Source organism: Danio rerio, chromosome 23, assembly GCF_052040795.2.
Source record: "Danio rerio strain M-AB ecotype USA chromosome 23, GRCz13ab, whole genome shotgun sequence".
In the NCBI taxonomy this organism is placed as follows: domain Eukaryota; kingdom Metazoa; phylum Chordata; class Actinopteri; order Cypriniformes; family Danionidae; genus Danio; species Danio rerio.
This window is the reverse complement of record NC_141043.1, coordinates 2,772,521-2,787,998: the sequence shown is the minus strand read 5'-3', so window position 1 is coordinate 2,787,998 and position 15,478 is coordinate 2,772,521. Positions and strand designations below refer to the sequence as shown.

The following is a 15,478-nucleotide window of genomic DNA, read 5'->3' as shown; positions in this document are numbered from 1 at the left end:
AAGGTCGCTCTTGCCGCCCTGGCGACAACGCTCTCTGCCTTCAGCTCCGGCGGCGAGAGCGTCAAAACTCGCTACATCGATCTCATATTTAAAGGAGCCGTTGCAGCATTATCAGTTACATTCCTGCATAAACATGTTTCTAGCGTGAAAATGTTGCGCACTTCTTATCAAATTCATATAACAATGGAAGATCAAGTTGCGTGTGGTGTGGCTTTGCTCTACTTATCCAATATGTGTTCATATGTCTGAAATATCCTGAAGCAGCTGTACTGTTTTGTACTGTCACATCGCGTGAGATTCCCGCTATTTTAAGATAAATTTATATATCATTAATGAACATCAGTAACTCGCCAGCAACTTAAAAAATTTAAATTTAAATAATTGGAAATCCGGCGACCGCAATAATCAAACCCTTGGGAACAACTGTGGTCGGAACTAAAGTTCACAGGTCTGTGTTCTCTGAACTCCTATCAAGCGATGGACGTCTTTATTCTGATTGCTTGCCGCCGAACTGCGTCATAGCTTATTACCATAAAGTTGACTTCATTTCAACTCTCCTCGACGCTCACGCCGGCGAAGACGCGCCGCGCTGCTCCTCGCCGCTTATCGCCGCCGGCTCTCATTGAAAATAAATGACTTCCGGCTACTTTGACGCTCTCGCCGCTTTCGGTGTGAACGTACGGTAAGTCCATCCCTTTCAGAATGAGGGGGGTGGGGTGTTGGGAATGGGATCAAAATGGTCTTGTTCTCTATCGTGTTTAGTGTTGGTCAACTGTGGTAGCATCTTTTAATTAGGAAAAAAATGTTTTATTATTATTATTATTTTGTATTTTTATTTTGCTCTTTTATTGATAATCTTTCTATGTTCCTTCCTATTATGTGTTTATTGCTGTTTTTACTGCGTTTATTGCTGTTTTATGCTCATATCATGTGTTATTTTCTCTCTGTAAAGCACTTTGTTGCAGTTGGAAACGTGCTATATAAATAAATACAACTTGAACTTAATAAAACTGATATTTGGACATTACAATGGAGCTGTTTTTTGTTCAGATCCACTAGGTTTTAGTCCTAAAATCAGCATAAATCCACAGAGAATTCTGCGCAGGAAGAGCATATAAATGTCAGCACACTCAAAAGATTAAGTTTGCTCTTTGTTCAAGCTACTTATTTTAAATAAGCTGAAACAACACCACTCTTGAGGGTTTTTTCTCAATGGTTTTATGTTCGATCAACTTAAATTAGTGAAAACTAATGAGTTAAGTTAATTCCTTTACGTCGTCCCAACACAAATTGATTGTGTGGAGCCCAGCACTTCTACAGTGCAGACTCAGTCTGGCCCTGCCCGGGAGTAAAGAAAGAGAAGAGGAGGAGGAGGAGGGCATGTTTTGTATGTTTTGGTTCTAACAGCTCCAGTCATGGACAACACAACAAAAACGAGCCCCAGAAAACTGACACACACTTTGGGGCTTTTTAAAAAAAACTGTTGGTTTCTGAATCCAAACCCGCAGCGATTAGCATAGGGAACTTACTTTCGCCATCGATTTTATCCGTTCCTCTGGTCCAGATAATCTGCCTGGTCTCGAGCTTGACTTGAAACGTCCTCCTCTCGGGTCTCTGGGACTTTTTGGAGTAATAGAGCGTGAGTACGGTGCCCAGCTCCAGATCCCGGTACAGATTGTTCACCTCGGTGTCGCTCAGAGCCCAGGGTACAGGTCCATTGGAGGAGAAGCCCGCGCTCGCAGCCATTTCCCCTGTTTGTTCTTCAGTTCCTCTCAGAAACGCTCACAGGACACCTAGCAAAAACAAGCATCAGAAACACCACATAAAGCAAATGTAAGGCATAAAGGAGAGCTCACACACACACACACACACACATAGAGAGAGAGAGGCCTGCTGTACAATACATCCACATGTGTACATTCACACTTCACCTATATGCTAATTTATACTTATATATTTAAAAATACACAGTCATTAGCTGTGATTAATGTATTGATTATGAGAGCATAACGGATTATTAATATTATTATATCACACACAAGAACAGCAGATCTTAATCAAAGCTAATCATTCAATTCTAGTATGTTTAAGTAGATTAAATTGAGTTGATCTGACTTATGATGCGTGATTTGCTTCGATATGACCAACAACGCTTTATTTTGATGAGCAAACAACGAGAGAGAGAAAAAAAAATCACAGATTCTGCTTTATTAATAAGAGGTCGTCGTCGCGGTTTTACTCCACAGATGAGAACAGGAAGGCTGTATATGAAGCCACGGAGCAGCGCCTATATTGTTAGCAGAGCTGACGGAGGTGGTGGTGATGATGATAATACTACTAACAGTTACTAATAATAATAAGCCAGGTCTGTTATGTCTCACCGTGTCTGTATGCAGCAGCTCTGTGGACTCGCCGAAAGCAGAAACACACACGCTGACTGTCCGCAATCTCCGCAGGCTCATGTCGTCCGGTGCTCTGCCGTGTTGGCGGATCGGCGCGGTGATCGAGCCGACGGAGAGTTTCTTCTCTCCGCCATGAGCTGCTGAGTGAAGCCCTTCCCCCCACCAGCCGAGCCCTGCAGCCGGGGCAGCAAACGGCCTCTTAAAGACACAGTGCGCACTTTCAGCACTCGCACACTGCCACCTCAAGTGTGTATGGAAGCACAGCAAAATTCCAGTGTTTGGTGAGTTACTTCAAAACTAGTAATTAATTACTAATTAAGCAATTAAGATATCTGGTTTGATAACCTTTCACACGGACACTTACACAAGATGTTTGACGCTCATCAGCATTAAAAGATTTTAATATTTAGATTTTTTTAAACATACAGTATGTCTATTTATATGTATTAACATATATATGGTATAATATTTGTGTCAAATTACACGAAATTAATGACCACTTGTGTGAGGTGTTTGTCATGCAGTGTCTTCTATGGAGCGGGACAGTACATTTGACGTTGTTCTCTCTTCTGGCTGCCGTTATGACCGTACGTTCACACCGAAAGCGGCGAGAGCATCAAAGTAGCTGGAGGTCATTCATTTTCAATGAGAGCCGGCAGTGAGGAGCAGCGCTGCGCGTCTTTGCCGGCGTGGGCATCGAGGAGAGCTGAAATCAAGTCAACTTTATGGTAATGAGCTATGACGCGATTCGGGCGGCAAGCAGTCAGAATGAAGACGTCCACAGGAGTTCAGAGAACACAGATCTGTGAACTTTGGTTCCGAGCACAGTTGTTCCCAAGGGTTTGATGATTGCGGTCGCCAGATTTTCAATTATTCACAATGTTTTCTTACACGAACATGCATTAAAGGGTCACGAAACACCAAAACACATTTTTTGAGCTGTTGACAGTGGTATATGTGTCCCACACTGCTAAAAACACTATTAAGACACCTATATTTCACTAAAAAGTGTAAATTGGTTGTTTTTGCGTTATTTTAAGCAAATTCGTACTTCCTGTTTGAAACGAATTTTTGAAGCTGCGTCACGGTCATGACATAATAGCGTGTATTCCAGCGTGCAGACTGGACGTCTGTGCCAGAGTGTGTCTTATTACGTCTTACAGTGTGATGCATTAATGCATGAGTAAGGCTTGGTTCAAACCAATCAGCGCGCTCTATTGTGCAAGTTCATTAATATTCATTACTGTGTTTACACGACATAGACGCCACGTTGTGTTGGCAAACCAAGCGTGAAGTGTTGCTTTTATAGTTTGCTGCAGTGAAGTTTTGTTTTCTTTTTCTCTCTGTGAGAGCTCAGCTGGCGTCACGTGTGGATTAACAGTGTACGCGACGCTCGACAACAATAACTTACGTGTCTAAGGAGGAACATTGTTTACCTGAGAGCTGTTCTCATCTGCAAACGCTGAGATCTGGATTTGCTTGTAGTCTTCTCTTCATAAAGACGCGGCTCTAGTTGCTGCTGATTGTCCTGTCTCTACAGATTTGGTAAGTGAGCGACTAGTGCTCTTTGTTTATTCAGTTTGTTCGTATCGAACTAATTTAACTATTGCACCGTAACATGTTAGCACCACAACCAAACTTTAACTTCGTGTAGGGTTTTTAACCGCATTTTGTGACCGGAATAACACACGCCGCTTTCTGACGCTACCTGCCGAGAGCATCTAAGTTTCCGGAAAATGCTGAGGTTTTTTTTCTCTCATTCGCCGTGCGGTATCAAACATTGCATGAAAATACACGCTTAGAGCAGATCCTCGAATCAAATATCTCGTTTGTCGCGAGGGACATGAATGAATTCCCTGAATGAAAGAGCCAAACTGCAGTTAAAGTCCACCATTTAATAATTTGGCAAATAATTCCACTACAGATGTCCATGTAGGTTAAACACCATCACTTTCTCATGTGTGTGAGTATTTTGACTGAAACTCGCGCGTGCCCAAATAGACACTCCCACACCCTACCACTTTTCTTCCTCCGACACTCCCCCCTAAACAGAGCTGGACACGCCCACTTTTCTGACTTTTTCCCAAGTAGAGGTGTGAAAACACCCTGCTGAAACGAGGGGGTTTCATGGCCCTTTAAATAAGTTACTGGCGAGTTACAGATGTGCATTAATGTTATATTTATCTTAAAAAAAGCGGGAATCTCACGCGACGTGACGTACAAAACTGCTTCAGGATATTTCAGACATATAGACACATATTTGATAAATAGAGCAAAGCCACACCACACGCAACTTGATCTTCCATTGTTAAATGAATTTAATAAGAAGTGCGCAACATTTTCACGCTAGAAACATGTTTATGCAGGAAAACTGATATGCTGCAACGGCTCCTTTAAATACGAGATCGATGTAGCGAGTTTTGACGCTCTCGCCGCCGGAGCTGAAGGCAGACAGCGTTGTCACCAGGGCGGCCAGAGCGACCTTGGAGGCTCTCGCCGCTTTCGGTGTGAACGTACGGTAAGTCTCACACAAGCAGCAGCATCCCGCTTTCCCTCATCAAGCTAATACGGAAGAAACCAAAATGCAATTTATCGAAATTCTGCTAGTCCCGCTAATTTCTATTGAGCCCACAGTTAAAATGGCCGACTTTACAGCAGAAAAAAAGGTGTTTACAGCCTAGTACAAAGAACGATTTTGGTTCATATAGCTAATATTACCCTTCATGACAACTGTGAGGGAGGTGAATTTATTTATAACTCATCCGTTTAGTTTATATTAGGTTATAATAAGTCTGCATAATTAAGGGAGTGGCCACTTGAGCGACAGCTAGGTCTCCCTGGTCGCCCTCACTTTACCTCAGCTGATCCCGGCTGATTAGCTGCTGAGCTCTGCATATACATCATATTTTTGTGTTGTTTTATGTGGCTTTACACAGTCAATTGCCTTTTAAAATAATTTCTAACAATTTTCAGATGATATGGCATGTTGTGTGTGTAACCCCGATCCTACACTACCCAACCCGCTCTGAGCTGGTCTCAAACCAGCGACCTTCCGCATGGGAGTTGGTTGCTCTAACAAGGAGGCTAAAGACCATGGCCTCTAGCATCTGTCGCTAGAGCATCTCTAGAGGTCAGAGGAGTGAGGTTTACCTGCACAGCACTTACTAGCTGGCCTCCATTACACTCACCCCCCTAAACCTCACTCCCATCCGGGTCACAGCACCAATGTAACCCCGCCGGTCCTACACCACCCAACTTGCTCCGAGCTGGTATCAAACCGGCGACCTTCCGCATGGGAGTCGGCTGCTCTACCAAGGAGGCTAAAGACCATGGCCTCTAGCATCTGTCGCTAGAGCATCTCTAGAGGTTAGAGAAGTGAGGTTTACCTGCACAGCACGTACTAGCTGGCCTTTGTTACATGTGCACTTAATTGTGCTCACAAACCACTCACGTGGGCTCCATTTCCCAGGTGAGTGAAATTATACTTATACATACCATCCTGGATACTACGTCCATATCTTTTACAGTCTGCGGTCTCACACTATTGTTCTCCTTCTTCAGAAAGTCTTGATAACACCATCATGGAGTTTTTATTTTATTATTTCAGCGAATAGGATTGTATTTGAAAGTATTTGTTGTACTCTCCCATTCACGGCGCACTGACTAGTGCCAAATCGTCAACTATGACGACTTCCGCTACTGAGAAACCTCCTAATGTATAGATCGTGAATGAGTCGATACAGCACAATGCATTCTGGGTATTTAGAACAAGGGAGCCTGATTCCTTTTGATCTCTCGGCCTCTTCAGCGTTTTCAAAACGCTTCGTTTTCGGCGCTCGAAAACGTCGGCGTAGTGTGGACGGATGGCGTAACCGTAGCAAAACTTATTCGTTTTCAAACTAAAACGCATTAGTGTAAACGGGGCCTAAAACACTGCCTAGTATACTCTGCGGTGTGCAAAATGTACTACTTGTTATTTTATCAAAAACCATTTAGCAGCCTGCGCCAGTGGTGTAGTGGTTAGTGCGTCGACACGTGCACTCAGGTGCTTACGGTGACTCGAGTTCACCGAGTTTGTCTCCCGCAAATGCACCGGGACTTCCGGGAGACTTGGGATGTCTGGAATGACCTCCCGCCCTACTCATAAATCTCTCTGTTCATATAGCCGTATGCCCTGGGGCGTAGCGGACATTTCAAAAGTGGGGGGGACAGTTGAATGAGATCCAAAATTTTACGTTGATTTTATTATTAATAACCTGTTTCTAAATGATCTGTCTCTAAAAGTGAGGGGGACGTATCCCCCCCGTCCCTACACCCCTGCGTATGCCTATTACATTCGGATTTCATCTAAAATATCTTCAAAGATTACAGTTGAACCACTGATGACACCTGGACTCTTTTGACAATGATTCTGGTTCCTTTTCTGGACTTCATTCAGTGTCTTGTGACTGTTGCTGTCTATGAAAGATGAGGGAGCTCTCGGATTTCATCTAGAATATCTTCATTTGTGTTCAGAGGATGAATGAAGGACTGTAGATTGTTTGATTTAAAAACGCTCTTCACAGCTTAGCCTCCTCGTTCGAGTATTTGTCGGACAGAAATAAAGCGTGCTGTGCACTGTGCGCTGGCGAAGTGTGCAGATGTGCAGTGCCCTCAAAGGATGAGGGTTTTCAACCAAAGCCGCAAGTGCAAATCGACACCATCACGGCACATTCACACGATCAGCAGGGCACAGAGGATGTGGACAGCATGACCTTAAAACCTTCATTCCAGCCTCATGCTCTTAATAAACAAGTGTCTTTTTATTGTCAATAAAAACACTTTAGATTATTGTTCTGCATTCATACAGCCCTCCTGTTTAATTCTAATCCTTTATTTAATTCTATTGAACAAAACAAGGACATTTTTACAGCATCACCCACAGTATTACGAGGTGTCGAACTCAGTTCCTGGAGGCCCTGCAGAGTTTAGTTCCAGCCCTGCTTTAACACACTTAAGCCCTGCTAACACTGTGAGATTTCCGCCAAGATTTGGCCATGACAGTTTTGGGAAATTCTAAAAGATTCCTGAACTCTTAGGCTAATGGTTTAATGGTAATCCTACACTTAATGGTTGTTGAGATCAGGTTTTCCCTCTGTTTCAGGAGATTTCAGACTCTTTCCTGCAGTGTGACAACAGCTATGAGTGTCAAACCAAGAACCAATAGGAACACAGAGTCTGATGACTCAATCAGGGCTGCGTTTTCCAAACAACGACGGAACTCGCGGCTGAACTATCATAGTACGATGCATCGTTTGGGGAAAGAACAATGTAGTGACTAGTGTTTCCCAAAACCCCTAGTTTCTTTGTGGCAGATCCATCGCTTGAACCACGCTAGTGTAGCGTAAAACACCCATAATGACACTCTAAACGAGGTGGAGGGACTACTTCTTTAGAGAAGAACCCCATCATTTCTTTGTGCAAATTATATTGTTTTACACGCACACACATTTAAAATAAAATCCAGTAGTAGTTTTGGTAAAAACATGCACTCGCTTTCCATATTAATTGAAATATATGTAAACGGCACATATAGGGTCTGTGTTTCCTTTACTAATATTATTGAGAACATTACATAGTCTATTCCAAAACATCAAATCACTTACAAAAGCTAACACATATCATACATAAATCATATCAATAAATAAATAAATAATGAGACTGTTTATTATAAAATTTAATTTAATATTTATTAGGAAATTTAAAAAATCCTACTTTAATATTAACAGTAATGATGATGACGATGACTAAGTAGGATATTGTTTATTTATTCTTTTTTTTTTTTTAAGTCTACTTTTACAATTTGACACAAGCAAAAAATAACCTGCTATAGATTAAAAGCATTAAAGTATGCTGTTTGTTGTTTTCACAAGCTTTGGAGACGTATCATAAATTCCTATAGCTTTCGCCATGAGGCTGTGTTCAAAATGACATCAATGTTTTGTGCACTGCGAAGAGAGCACAATTGTAAACATGAAGATCGCTAAAACTGAACTGTAAAAATACTTTAAAGGCAAATCACACCAAAGAGAGATGAGCTTAATGCTTTTATTTTAATAATTTCAACTTTGAATGTTAGAATGTTCTAAAGGAATAGGGCATAGGGGGGATAAGTGGGAATGGAACACAGCCAGGAACTATGTTTCTAATTACAGCTCCAGAGGTGTAGTTGCAAGTGCACAAGTTTGCGATGCAGTTTGCCAATGTTCGATTAAAGCGACGGATTGGGGAAATGGCAAGTTAATAAACTATGTTTGTAACGACGCAACTTGCGACCTTAGTTGGCTGACGATGGTTTTAGGAAACGCACCCTTGACTGACAACTTCTAACCACCGCAGGAAAATGTCAAAACTGTTTTTTTGTCTGGCATGCTGTAGGCTAAATCATCTATATTTGAAATAACAAACTTTTTGAGCCTTGAGTGCTTCTGACATCCAATCCTTTCAGAAATGGACAAAGCGAGAGAGAAGCGCGAAAAAAAAGGAGAAGCCAGAATAAACACCAGCGAATGATGCTTCTGCAACCTGAAGCCTGAACAAACTGCCATGTTTAGCTATTATCGTCACCTTTTGAACTATTATGAACTCGGAATGAGGCTACATGTGCTGCTGAAAATTAAAGACACAGATGAGAGGTTTGTGGGCTAGTTTTTGTGTTGTATTTAAACCTAAATAAGGACTAAATGTATGTTGTGTGTAGCTTTTCTCCAATTTGTTAACATATCAGTCACTGTAAGGTTCTGCATGTGTTCATATGTGCAACATTTATTTATTTATTCATTTATTTATTTTATATAATCGCAGATGTTACAGTTGGCTGTGGAAATGCAAGCTTGAGAAAGGTGACCTGTACCGACCCATACCGTACTGTACTGTACCTCTCAATGGAAACGGGCCATATGTTGCTAGGCCGCTGTATCAATGGTCTTGGTGCTGGAGCGCATGACATCAGGTGCTTTTTCTGCAGATTTGGCATTTTTTGGCAGATAATACCTTTTGGTATTTCCCAAATGTTATTTTATTCCAAATTTAAATTCTTCTGTTGTTATATTTCTGCATTTAAAATGGTTAAATTTTAGAGTAATTAAAAAGCGAACTACATTCTTGATTAATCCGTAAAACAAAATTAGCTCTCATTACACCTTCAAAAAAAACGGAACTTATTTCGACAGGTCATGGGCCATTCGTTCACAAAAACAGACAAAACATGCAGACGTCATACTTAAATAGTCCTCTTGTAGTTTAATATTGACAGACGCTAGTCCATATGGCGATTTGATCAAGTGTACAGACCCACTTCTGATTTATTGACTAAAATCCGTGACATTCTGCTTTCTAGAGCGTTCATTCTGTTGTATAACTAGTGCTGTGCCACATATAAATACTTTCTTTTCATGAGAGACTGGTATACCACAGGAGATACAGATTATAAATGACATAATAATAAAAGAAGGGACGATGCTACAGGATACACAGGAATAATCACTATAATAAAAAGCGGCATGTACTTTTAGCAAAATACATTTCTTTGCACACGTCAAAAAGCAAAAACGAAATGTACATCCCTGATAGAAACAGTAAAACTAAAATGCAACAAAACAGACAAATTCACAGATGGTTGCAATGCCTCCGCATGACATTGGCTCCTCTGATTGTTTACTTTATACACGTCAGCTAAAAACATCTATTTACATCGTTACTCAATTCACATTTTCATCTCTGTTCATTTCGCTTGATAGTTGCAGCGGTAGCAGTTTTATTTAATTAAACAGATAATTCATAAACTGCTAAACCAAAGAAATCCGAGAACTGAAGTCGTGAAATGAGCTAGTCGCAGAAATGACGTGGTGTTCAGCAAGGCTCGGGTGTTCTTATAGTCTGTGTTAAACCAGCACGATCTCAATTCGTAACTTTTTATTCTAGTGCAGGGGTGTCCAACTAACGGCCCGCAAACGGGTTTAATCCGGCCTGTGAGATGATTCATAAGTACAGGTGGGCCATTTATATGGATGCACCTTGATAAAATGGGAATGGTTGGTGATATTAACGTCCTGTTTGTGGCACATTAGTACATGCAACCCAAGCTCATTCTGAAAACGTAGCCCCGCGGACGTTTCTGGAGACTGCGATTTACATGGTCGGAGGTGCGTATGGCTGCATTTAGCTTTTTCAAGCGAACGCTACGGGGCGGTGTGACACTACGTCTCTTCGCGCCGCCGCCTGATGGCTCACCTCTGTGTGGAGGGCTTTCTCGCCGCAACCAGTTTGTCAGGTTAGCTCGTCGTGTTAGGTCAGGGGAGCGGAGGCCTGGAGGTGAGCCGGCAGCGACGACCGGGTTTGAGTCTGAGGAAGAGCGGTTCCAGGAATCAGGTAAGACAAAAAGCAGAATCAAAAAAATAAAGCAAACAAGTTCATAATCGGGCGAGAATGTGGTGTAATCTGAAAACACTGTCAAAATCAGACGAGGGCTTTTCTTTTTTCTGGACAGATTTTGTAAATCGTTGCTTGGTTTTAGGGAAGGAGGAGAAGGAGGGTGAGTTGGCCGATTGGCCGGGCACCCAGTCAATAGTTCAATCAGTCAGTCGGACAGACGGTCGCTCGACAGCGGCCTCCGGCGGCTTTACGCGAAAACAGTGCGGGTGTGAACGGCGCTCACAAGAGCCGTTCGAGACGCAAAAAAGCGCGCACAGCAGCCTCTCGCAGATTCACGAAAAACAAAAACTGCACCAATATGTACCTTTTGGGACGTATTTCGCAGTTTCCAGAAATGTCCGCGGGGCTACGTTTCCAGAATGAGCCTGGGTTGAGTATATGTGAGGGGGCAAACTTTTCAAGATGGGTGGTGACCATGGTGGCCATTTTGAAGTCGGCCATCTTGGATCCAACTTGCGTCATGGTGCGACGCATCTTACTCTCAAAGGGAATGAAAGATGAGACTCTGATTGGTTTAAAGCAGGTTATACTCAAAACACACCCAGAACTCATTAAGAGAATCAGCACAGCCCTGTTAGACCATGCGCCGGGGCACAGAGCTTGTTTTTCATCCTTAAAATAGTAAAAGTGGATTCGGACACAACCTTAATGCCTTTTGCAACCAAAACCTTTTGCAGCAGGCGCTTTAGATTTTGAGCCTAGATCATTAAAATAGAGCCCTTAGATGTTAAAACAGCTCGTTCTGCTGCTTGATGTTGCAAACTGATATTCATTCATTCATTTTCTTGTCGGCTTAGACCCTTTATTAATCCGGGGTCGCCACAGCGGAATGAACCGGCAACTTATACAGCAAGTTTTTTTTACACAGCAGATGCCCTTCCAGCCGCAACCCATCTCTGGGAAACATCCATACACACATTCACACACACACTCATACACTACGGACAATTTAGCCTACCCAATTCACCTGTACCGCATGTCTTTGGACTGTGGGGGGAAACCGGAGCACCCGGAGAAAACCCACGCGAAGGCAGGGAGAACATGCAAACTCCACACAGAAACGCCAACTGAGCCGAGGTTCGAACCAGCGACCTTCTTGCTGAGAGGCGACAGCACTACCTACTGTGCCACTGCTTCGCCCAAACTGATATTGTCTTATTATATTATTCTACTTGTTACGTATAGTCACGAGCACACTTGTTTGTAAAGCAAGTAGTTTGACCGTTTTAGAATAAGGCCAATACTACAGCCGATAAGCCTGTCGCCTATATTCTGCGATAACAACCTCCAGCATGTTCTTTATATCTTACTTATCACACGGCTGTTTGGAATACTTAATTCTGATTGGCCAGTTCTAAAATAATCGCAAAAATTTGTCATATTATGATAAATGAATCAACTAAATAGACTACTATTTTCAAATGTAGGCCTGATTAGAGAAGGAAATATTGCATTTGACCTCAGGGTTTGTTTTTTGCAATGCTTGTGCAACGTTTATAAATGAGACCCCTGCTCTGTGTGTTATTTAAGCTGCTAAATCCCCTTCACAAAGTAGCAACAGCAGGAAAAAAAGGTTATTTAAAACTCAAAGTCCTCATCTGCCATGTCGATAGCCCAGGCGAACTTGTCTCGCTGTGTTTTGCTGTAGATCTTTTCAATCGGGACTCCCCATTTTTTGCACCTGCGAAGAGAAGAAAGCGGTAAACAAGACATCACTGCTGGAGAAAGTCTCTTTCACATGCGCACACTTGGCATGGGTAAAGGTCAAAGAGATATTCTTCCACGCTTTTCCAAAACAAAACCGGCGAGCGGGCCATTGTGTCAATAGGGGAGGCTTTCCAAAAATAAGCCGAGAGGTGGGATGATGACAGTTCACACAGAGGCAGGAGGTTTTCTTAAGGCCTGAAACTCCACTATTTCCCACCCACAGACATTACATGCAGGAGGAAAACCGCCTATTGTTCCCGCATCTGTGTTTTTCCCCTCGTTACTTCGAAGAAAAAGAAGAAACCTGAAAACTAATTTGACACACAAATACTAAAAAGCTGAAGTACTTCAATGGACCCTTTACACAAGACATGCATTAAACGATCATCAGCATCTTAAATCCTTGAAGTTGTTAATATTTAGATTTTTTAAAACATACGTATAAAAGCTGTGAAATCACAGGTACATCAGTATTCACAGCCTTTGCTTAATACTTTGTTGATGCACCTTTGGCAGCGATTACAGCCTCAAGTCTTTCTGAATATGATGCCACAAGCTTGGCACACCTGTCTTTGGGAATTTTTGCCCTCTCAATTTTGTACCTCTCAAGCTCTATCAGGTTGGATGGGAAGTGACGGTGTACAGCCATTTTCAGATCTCTCCAGAGATGCTCGATAGGATTTAGGTCTGGGCTCTGGCTGGGTCACTCAAGACATTCACCGAGTTGTTGTGAAGCCACTCCATTGATATTTTGGCGGTGTGTTTCTCTTACCAAGAGACGGAGATGCGCGGGTCCAGATAGTTGAGTTTAGAAGTGCCCAGAGCGATCTGTTTGTTCTCCTCGCGGTCTGTGGCCTGAACCTCCAGCTTCATAAGCTGTTCAGAAATCCTCTGCACAGCCTTCTTCTTTGTCTCCACAGCCCTCAACGAAGCACACGCAAATGTTTATTAGAGATGACACTACTCTGCTCTGATTGGACAGATTGCTCTACCTTGCTCTCATTGGACAGATGGCTCTACTCTGCTCTGATTGGCCAGATCACTGCACTTTGCTCTGATTGGTCAGATAACCTTACTCTGCTCTGATTGGTCAGATGACACTACTTTGCTCTGATTGGACAGATTGCTCTACTCTGCTCTGATTGGACAGATTGCTCTACTTTGCTCTGATTAGACAGATGGCTCTACTCTGCTCTGATTGGACAGATTGCTCTACTTTGATCTGATTGGACAGAATGCTCTACTCTGCTCTGATAAGACAGATGGCTCTACTCTGCTCTGATTGGTCAGATGGCTCTACTCTGCTCTGCTTGATCAGATTACTTTACTTTGCTCTGATTGGTCAGATGGCTCTACTCCACTCTGATTGGTCAGATCACTGCACTTTGCTCTGATTGGTCAGATAACCTTACTCTGCTCTGATTGGTCAGATGCCACTACTCTGCTCTGATTGGACAGATTGCTTTACTTTGCTCTGATTGGACAGATGGCACTACTCTACTCTGATTGGTCAGATGACACTATTATGCTCTTCTACTATGCTGATTGCTCTTCTTTGCTCTGGTCAACTGGCTCTACTCTGATCTGATTGGTCAGATTTCTCTACTCTGCTCTGATTGGTCAGATGACACTACTCTGCACCAACTGGACAGATGGCTCTATTCTAATCTGACTGGTCAGATGGCTTTGCTCTGATTAGTCAGTTTACTGCACTAATAATAGCACACGCAAATGTTTATTAGAGATGACACTACTCTGCTCTGATTGGACAGATTGCTCTACCTTGCTCTGATTGGACAGATGGCTCTACTCTGCTCTGATTGGTCAGATGGCTCTACTCTGCTCTGATTGGTCAGATGGCTCTATTCTGCTCTGATTGGTCAGATAACCTTACTCTGCTCTAATTGGACAGATTGCTCTACTCTGCTCTGATTGGTCAGATGACACTACTCTGCACCAACTGGACAAGATTGCTCTATTCTGCTCTGACTGGTCAGATGGCTTTACTCTGATTGGTCAGTTTACTGCACTTTGCTCTGATTGGTCAGATAACCTTACTCTGCTCTAATTAGACAGATTGCTCTACTCTGCTCTGATTGGTCAGATGACACTACTCTGCTTTGATTGGTCAGATGACACTACTCTGCTTTGATTGGTCAGATGACACTACTCTGCTTCGATTGGACAGATTGCTCTTCTCTGCTGCAATTGGACAGATTGCTTTACTCTGATTGGTCAGATGGCTCAACTCTGCTCTGATTGGCTGTCTGATCGGCAACAGTCTCAGCTACAAATACTGCATCTGAGAGTCAAAGCAAATGTAGTACACCAGAAGTCATTGAAGACAATAGACTGACATACACAAAATATTGATCAAACCTATGTGGGTTTGTGCTGGACATAAGACTGAAATGACTAACAACTTGTTTCAGAAACGTTTTGGGAGACGTTTTTATAGTGCCTTTGAAACATGTTAGACCCTTAATATGCAAAACACTACAATACAAACTGCATAAAAGGTCATGTCTAAAAACACTTTAATACATATTGAATACGTGTCTAATATTTATATATTTTTATTTATATAAAAACAGAAGAGTTAAGAATTGATCATAAATAAAAGACTGCTTACTTTTTACTTTTCTCATCATGGAGAGCCTTGGCATCAGCTTTGGCTGCTTTATGTTCCTTCTTAGCAGCAGAAAGCTGCTTCTTTTTCTCGTCTATCTACAGAGTGACACGACAGCACAAAATACACATTAGAGTTCACACTCAGCTGATGATTGATTATAAAGTGTGTTCGGCATGCTGTCACGGGAGAGAGCCCTGAGCTCATAAGATCCTCGAGCCCGGGGCTCCCTACCATTTGCAAGGCGAGAGGGGAGCTTGAGCTCAAG

At 42.5% G+C, this 15,478-nt stretch overlaps 3 protein-coding genes across 12 annotated transcripts in view; all 3 read right to left on the bottom strand.

Moving 5' to 3' along the window:
- plcg1 (phospholipase C, gamma 1) overlaps nucleotides 1–2,577 on the bottom strand; it is an 81,650-nt gene extending 79,073 nt beyond the window's left edge. For 8 of the 9 annotated variants that reach the window (XR_015522709.1, XR_015522708.1, XM_087305340.1 and 5 more), the window contains exons 1-2: nucleotides 2,382–2,577; nucleotides 1,530–1,793 (exon numbers count right to left, since the gene is read on the bottom strand). Coding sequence is in view for 5 of the 9 variants with exons in the window: in XM_087305334.1 (XP_087161460.1) it covers nucleotides 1,530–1,746 (217 nt within the window). In the remaining 4 variants the exon portion in view is untranslated. 9 annotated transcript variants of the gene reach the window in all.
- Nucleotides 1–15,478, bottom strand: part of ggt7 (gamma-glutamyltransferase 7) — a 219,444-nt gene that overhangs the window by 88,997 nt on the left and 114,969 nt on the right. The window lies entirely within an intron of this gene.
- top1b (DNA topoisomerase Ib) overlaps nucleotides 9,664–15,478 on the bottom strand; it is a 32,310-nt gene continuing 26,495 nt past the window's right edge. The window contains exons 19-21 of the mRNA XM_087306419.1: nucleotides 15,214–15,308; nucleotides 13,354–13,503; nucleotides 9,664–12,555 (exon numbers count right to left, since the gene is read on the bottom strand). Coding sequence (XP_087162545.1) covers nucleotides 12,453–12,555; nucleotides 13,354–13,503; nucleotides 15,214–15,308 — 348 coding nt within the window. The 3' untranslated portion in view covers nucleotides 9,664–12,452. The remainder of the gene's footprint in view (nucleotides 12,556–13,353; nucleotides 13,504–15,213; nucleotides 15,309–15,478) is intronic.